This window comes from Sprattus sprattus (assembly GCF_963457725.1).
Source record: "Sprattus sprattus genome assembly, chromosome: 7".
Taxonomy (NCBI): Eukaryota; Metazoa; Chordata; class Actinopteri; order Clupeiformes; family Clupeidae; genus Sprattus; species Sprattus sprattus.
In genome coordinates, this window is record NC_137926.1 from 1888946 (window position 1) to 1896445 (window position 7500).

A 7500-nucleotide genomic window follows, 5' to 3' on the forward strand; every position below is an offset into this window, starting at 1 on the left:
GTGTGTGTGTGTGTGTGTGTGTGTGTGTGTGTGGAGTTTCAGTTGTCAGTGGAACCAATGCCGTTTTTATAACTAGTATGTCCTATTAATTCCTTTACACACACACACACACACACATTACAAACACACACATTACACACACACACTCACACACATTACAAACACACACATTACACACACACACACTCACACACATTACAAACACACACTCACACACACATTAGAAGTGCTGGCTCAGTAGGAAAGCATGAAGCTGTCGGAGGGTCTAGTCAAACACCGCAGTTTATGGAAGGCTGCCTCTATCATTTACAGGACTCGTGTTAGATTTACGGCCCCAGGTCAGTGTTTCTGCAGATCAGTCCCACACACACACACACACACACACGCACACACACACACACTCTCTGACAGGCCCAGGGCAGACAGTGAGGGATGAGAGTATGTCTGCTAGTCTGGGGGTTTAATGTCCCACTGCCATACATTTTCCCCTGGACTGGTGTTTGAGTTGGCCTGGTGTGAGTATGAGATACACTCACACATACACTATCACACACACACACACACACACACAGAGAGGGAGAGATACCCTTTCTAATGACTAAAACACAACTTTTCCAGGGATTACCCAGGGAGAGACGCACAACGCTGGGATTTCCATGAAACCGGAGGAGAAAAGGCCCCTCTTAGACATCAACAGTAATAAATGTGTGTGTGTGTGTGTGTGTGTGTGTGTGTGTGTGTGTGTGTGTGTGTGTGTGTGTGTGTGTGTGTGTGTGTGTGTTGTAAGAGATAGGTCCTCTTAGACATCAACAGTAATAAATGTGTGTGTGTGTGTGTGTGTGTGTGTGTGTGTGTGTGTGTGTGTTGTAAGAGATAGGTCCTCATAGACATCAACAGTAATAAATGTGTGTGTGTGTGTGTGTGTGTGTGTGTGTGTGTGTGTGTGTGTGTGTGTGTGTGTGTGTGTGTGTGTGTGTGTGTGTGTGTGTGTGTGTGTGTGTGTGTGTGTGTGTGTGTGTGTGTGTGTGTAAGAGATAGGTCCTCATAGACATCAACAGTAATAAATGTGTGTGTGTGTGTGTGTGTGTGTGTGTGTGTGTGTTGTAAGAGAGAGGTCCTCATAGACATCAACAGTAATACATGTGTGTGTGTGTGTGTGTGTGTGTGTGTGTGTGTGTGTGTGTGTGTGTGTGTGTGTGTGTGTGTGTGTGTGTGTGTTGTAAGAGAGAGGTCCTCATAGACATCAACAGTAATAAATGTGTGTGTGTGTGTGTGTGTGTGTGTGTGTGTGTGTGTGTGTGTGTGTGTGTGTGTGTGTGTGTGTGTTGTAAGAGAGAGGTCCTCATAGACATCAACAGTAATAAATGTGTGTGTGTGTGTGTGTGTGTTGTAAGAGAACAGTAATAAATCAGCTCATTGGTCTGTATACAAGCTACTCCCTTTGGCTTTCAATCTTAGAAAAATCTAATAATAATCTTAATCTGATCAGATACATGAACTCCGTGTCTCTAAGAAGTCAATTAAAACGATAAAAAGATTGAGACGATTTGGATGTGACTGGAATAACAGATAACCAGAGGCCGACAGTGTGTAAAACTAATCCCAGTAGTTTTAACAGGTCTAGTCCCAGTAGGTCAGTATTTAAAACTGATCCCAATAGGTCAGTATTAAAGACTGGTCCCAATAGGTCAGTATTTGGGACTGGTCCCAATAGGTCAGTATTTAAGACTGGTCCCAATAAGACTGGTCCCAATAGGTCAGTATTTAAGACTGGTCCCAATAAGACTGGTCCCAGTAGGTCAGTATTTAAGACTGGTCCTAATAAGACTGGTCCCAATAGGTCAGTATTTAAGACTAATCCCGATAGGTCAGTATTTAAGACTGGTCCCAATAAGACTGGTCCCAATAGGTCAGTATGTAAGACTGGTCCTAATAGGTCAGTATGTAAGATTGGTCCTAATAGGTCAGTATTTAAGACTGGTCCCAATAATACTAGTCCTAATAGGTCAGTATGTAAGTATTCCCAGTATTCCCAGTATTCCCAGACTCACCTTCTCCTCTCCCGTACTTGGCGCTCGGGGACCAGGACACGGCGTCGAGGTACCCCAGCTCCCTGCACACCACGTGGGCCGCGTAGATGGAGAAGTCGTCGTCGCAGACCGTGCCCCACTCGCCGCTGTGGAACACCTCCACACGGCCCTCGTAGTGCTTGCGTTTCTCGCCCGCCAGTCGCAGCTGGATCTTGGGGGCAGCGGTGGGCGAGGCCTGGGCCTGGCAGACCAGAGCCGAGACCAGCAGCATGCCCAGCTGGCACAGGAGGCTGTGTAGCGATAGCATACCCATGCAAACAGTAGCGCTTCCGAAAGGCTGGGGGGTAAACCTGAGAGTAGACACAAATGTAGGATCAGAATCTGGTTTCTACAACTAGGCATGACACGGCATTACTAGGCACGAGACAATGTAGATAACATTTAACATTTACATTTAGCAGACGCTATCCAAAGGGACTTACAAGGAAATTGCATTTTATACATCAGGAGCAATAGGTCAGTATAGGGGTTCAGTGTCTTGCTCAAGGACACTTACACACTTAGGGCTCAGATACACATACGCGTTTTTGTAAAAACGGGACGCGAGCAAATGCATTGATTCCTATGGTACGGCGCGTTTAAAGCGTGCGCCCCTTCTCCACCACGCGTTGCGTCTTTGAAGCGTTTTTTAGGTGCGCTTAAAAGTTGAACTATTCTCAACTTTCCAGCACAAGGCAGGGAAGCGCACCGCTTCTGTTTTGGCCGCCGCACTTTGCCAAGGCGTTACTGAAGTGTTTCTGCCTGAAAAAAGACGCGTATGTGTATCTGAGCCCTTAGTAAGTAGGAGTGGGGAATCGAACTAGCAACCTTCCGATTACTTAACAACTCCTCTACCAACTGTCGCCCCATAGATGTGGTCATTTCAACCACAAAAACCCCACACAATCATACACACAAGTTAATATACAAAACACAACGAGTATGAGCACACTTTGTGATACTCTGTGATACCACTTTATACTTTGTGATGACATGACAAGTTTTTTCAGGGTTGTAGTTAGGAATATGGTTAGTCTAAGTGTTATTTAAGTACATCAAAATGCTGTTACATACTGCTCATTATATTACACAGTACTTAATAGAACATGTAATACAAGCTACGCAATACAGACAGTGAAAAGAAAGACCACTGAGATAAGACACACACATTAAGTTTGTTTGGCTATAACAACTAAGACACAAACATGAAGTATGTTTGGTTATAATAACTAAAACAAAAACATGAAGTATGTTTGGTTATAATAACTAAAACACAAACATGAAGTATGTTTGGTTATAATAACTAGGACACAAACATGAAGTATGTTTGGTTATAATAACTAAAACAAAAACATGAAGTATGTTTGGTTATAATAACTAAAACACAAACATGAAGTATGTTTGGTTATAATAACTAGGACACAAACATGAAGTATGTTTGGTTATAATAACTAAACATGAAGTATGTTTGGCTATAACAACTAAGACACAAACATGAAGTATGTTTGGTTATAATAACTAAACATGAAGTATGTTTGGCTATAACAACTAAGACACAAACATGAAGTATGTTTGGCTATAATAACTAAGACATCTGTGTAACGTTCAAACAGTATGAGACTGATGACACCAACGGTTCCTGTGGGTGTATTTTGGCCGTGCCACGCATCCTGAAAATACCCAGACTGCTTTGGGGGTCATAGACCAGTGCCTATGTGGTCAGCCAGATTTAGAGGAACCCCTGCCATGTGCCGTGGCTTTGAAGGGACTCCTTTATATTTCGCTGACTCATTAACTCGCCGTCATGCCATGGCAACGGCTGTGTATTACAGTGACCTTATTATGGGATGCCAAGCCGGTGTCTAAGGATTTTCCACTTGAGGCGTGGGGGGGGTGTGGAGAGGCCATTATAGACAGGGGTATGGGGGGGGTTGGGGGGGGGTTGGGGGGGGGTTGTTCTATGACTAATGCTGAACACATGTGGGAACACGCTGAGCCTTTACTCCTCTCTGCTCTCAGAACTCTCTCCATCCCCGAGAGCGAGCGAGCGCCATGGAAACGGATAAAAGAGCCACGCTTGACGTTCACTTCCTCGGGCGTTTGCTGTGAGCTCCTGGGTCATGAAGCTGTCAATAGAGTGATCTGTGAGGGGAAGGAGTGTGTCTGTGTGTGTGTGTGTGTGTGTGTGTGTGTGTGTGTGTGTGTGTGTGGACCCCACAGCTATGAAATGGAACGGAGATGGGAGATTAGCTGCGAGGGTCCTTGTTAAACCTCCCAGGGTACTTCCCCATCAAAGAGCACAGCTGTGACAGCGAGTGTGTGTGTGTCTGTGTGTTTGTGTGCGTGTGTGTGCGTGTGCGAGTGCGTGTGCGTGTGCGTGTGCGTGTGCGTTTGCGTGTGTGTCTGTGTCTGTGTGTGTGTGTGTGTGTGTGTGTGTGTGTGTGTGTGTCTGTCTGTGTGTGCGTGTGCGTGTGCGTGTGCGTGTGCGTGTGCGTGTGCGTGTGTGTGTGCGTGTTCGTGTGTGTGTGTGTGTGTGTGTGTGTGTGTGTGTATGACAGCTGGCCTGCGTGGAGGAGGGGCTGTGAATTAGCAGCTAGTTGAACTTGGCTCCCAGTGACGTCACCTTGCCTCGTTACGCAGAGGCCGGGGCGCACGTGTCATCATTAGAGGCTCATTCCTCAAGACCATAAATCCAACTCATCCTTTTTTTTAGCCCAAACACACACACACACACACACACACACACACACACACACACACACACACACACACACACACACATCGGACACACACACACACACACATCCATTCCAACGTTCTCATGTGCCCATAACTAGCTGAGGGCTTCCCCTGTCTGTTGAGAACTGAGTTATATATTCTGCTGGCTACTCAATATGAACTGGATGAACTTGAGTGGATGTTGTGTTGAAGAACAGTGGAAAATGCTGAGGCAAGTACATTTTGCGATCGCCTGGCCACTCTGCATGTGGAGTTCAGTAAAAGCAAGAGATGTACAACCACAAAGCTATGGTTAGATTCCACTGCGAGCGAGAGTTCCAGACATGAAAACGGCAACGGCACCACTCGCTCTAATAGTTGAGTCATAAACTGGCCTGGACTGCGTTAGTGAAGCTGCACGTCCCAAGATCGCTAGAGGAAGGCCTTTTCCCAGGACCACACAGCTTCGCAAAGATCCCTGATGCGACATCATCACTAACATCCAGTCAGATTCTTGCTCACTGAAATCACAATTGCGCCTCAAACGTCAATCATTAGCCATTTAACACCATCTGACTGTATCTTAAGCACTGCATAATACCACACCTAGTTAAGCACTGCTAGTTAAAGAATATACAGTAGCTTACCTACATGGAAAGGCAAACAATCATCGTCAGAATAGTCCTTCTGTGTATGTCGACTACCTCAGAGCAGCTTTTAGCAGTTTGCCCTGAAATACTGAAAAGCTACAAACTCAAGGGCAAGTAGTATTACAGTGCCAAGATAAGGAATTCGGCCACCTCTTACCGTCACTACAGCTTTGAGGTCTCACCTGAGTTTAAAATGACAGACTACATTTGGTCTGCCAGACAGAGGGTCCTCAAACATCTCAAATCCATCAACACCTCAGTCCTATGGGCTGCCTGCTCTGGGTATAGATGTGGGCACCACACCTGCATGCCCAGTGTTGTAGTCCAGGAGTACACCCACTTATTTTTCAGTCAGCATTAAGTATACCCACTTCTCAAAACAGGGCGTTTATCCTTTGCTGTATGGGCTGCTTCATTTTTTGGGCAAAATGAAGAGTATATCCACTTCTCCAGGGAGCACTACACCACACCTGCATACCTTCCAGCCAGAACAGCCCACCCAGGTAACAGACAGACACACCTGGCTATGAGCCTTCGCCGAAAGACATCCATCAGCTCGCCTAGCAGCCTACCTCACAATAATCCTATCGCTGACAAGCAGCCTTCAGTTCGCCGAGTACACCCTGCATCACTGTAATACACCGTCTGTCAGTAAGTTCTTTCATTAAACCGTGTCACGTTTGAGTCTGACATCACTGTAATACACCGTCTGTCAGTAGCTTCTTTCATTAAACCGTGTCACGTTTGAGTCTGACATCACTGTAATACACCGTCTGTCAGTAGCTTCTTTCATTAAACCGTGTCACGTTTGAGTCTAATCATCTGTGAACACTGCTGGAGCAGGATTTCTCTCTGTTCTGAAGAGAACATGAGAGGAAATATTGTGTAACTGAGATCATTTTTTTTTGTTATATAGCCTAGTAATTTGTTGCGATGTTAAACGGCATCGTTACTGAAGTGCAGAGTAAAATTGAGACATTCACAGTTGATGCAAATCATAATTAAAGTAATTAAAGTTTACTGTGGTAATTAGTGCAAAGTTCCTAAGATTACATCCTCGACGTTACGAAAATGCTGCTGATTAATAACAAACAGCCTAGCATGTTGCATTTGGTAAAAGAGTCGATCAAATAAAATATAATGTTAAAATACAAAGGTGTATTCAATTTAGTGACAATCATAGCCTATGGAAAGTTCAGTCAATATCACCAATTGAGCCGGAGACCACTTTGCTCGTCAGTCTCGTCAGAAACGATCAGTTGTTTAATATCCTTCAGTTCGAAGTCAAATAATATTTCGGTCTTCGGAGACACTTACCGTTCGTGTTCCCGCTTGCAAACAAAGTCTTCAGATCGGTTGCCCGAGACACCAGTTGCACTGTACAGCGAAGCGTCTGGTTCCCGTTCTGTCTGGCGCGACTTTCTCCGCCACCTCTGCCTTCCCCGTGCTTTTAACCCGCCGTTTAGACACTCTCACCACCTCCAGTAATATCAGTGGAATTTGAGACCAACCCCAGCTGCGAGGGAGGAATGGGCGCGAGAGGGGTGGATATATCCCAGTCCTGTTGTCCGTGCGTGCGTGTCATGGAAACAGCCTCATGCGCACCGGACAACATAATCGATGGAACAACTTCAAGGCTATCAATTAAGGGAGCCTCCGGATAATGTGAGCGTCTGGCAAACGTACAATGTATTAACCGGATTTATAGATACATAGATAGACAGATTCAGGACAACAATATATTTATTTGAAAAACAAGAATATTGAAGAATAGTTAGTTAGATCATTATGATTTGTAGCAGTTGTGTGTGTACTTTTATCACATTAACGAATAGAAGAGAAAAGAATAGAGTCTCGCTCATCCTGTTCAAATGTGTCCCATAGTTATGAGGTTTTCTGGAACATTCTTTCGCATAATTCTGTAAAATGATGTCATTCCCATTACATCAAATCATTATATCTCAGATCCGGAACTACATAGGGTTAAATTCTTAATTTCTAAAAATCAGTTTTACATTTCTCTTTTTTTTGACATCATACATTTATATGAAGTGACTAAGTAG

At 44.7% G+C, this 7500-nt stretch overlaps 1 protein-coding gene across 1 annotated transcript in view; it reads right to left on the bottom strand.

Annotated features, from left to right (window-relative positions):
- LOC308368390 (lysyl oxidase homolog 2A-like) overlaps positions 1-6902 on the bottom strand; it is a gene marked incomplete at its 3' end in the record, with an annotated part of 11027 nt that extends 4125 nt beyond the window's left edge. Inside the window, exons 1-2 of the mRNA XM_080842562.1 lie at positions 6755-6902; positions 2052-2380 (exon numbers count right to left, since the gene is read on the bottom strand). Of these exons, the coding sequence (XP_080698688.1) occupies positions 2052-2343 (292 nt within the window). The 5' untranslated portion in view covers positions 2344-2380; positions 6755-6902. The remainder of the gene's footprint in view (positions 1-2051; positions 2381-6754) is intronic.
- Between the last annotated feature and the right edge of the window lie 598 nt (positions 6903-7500).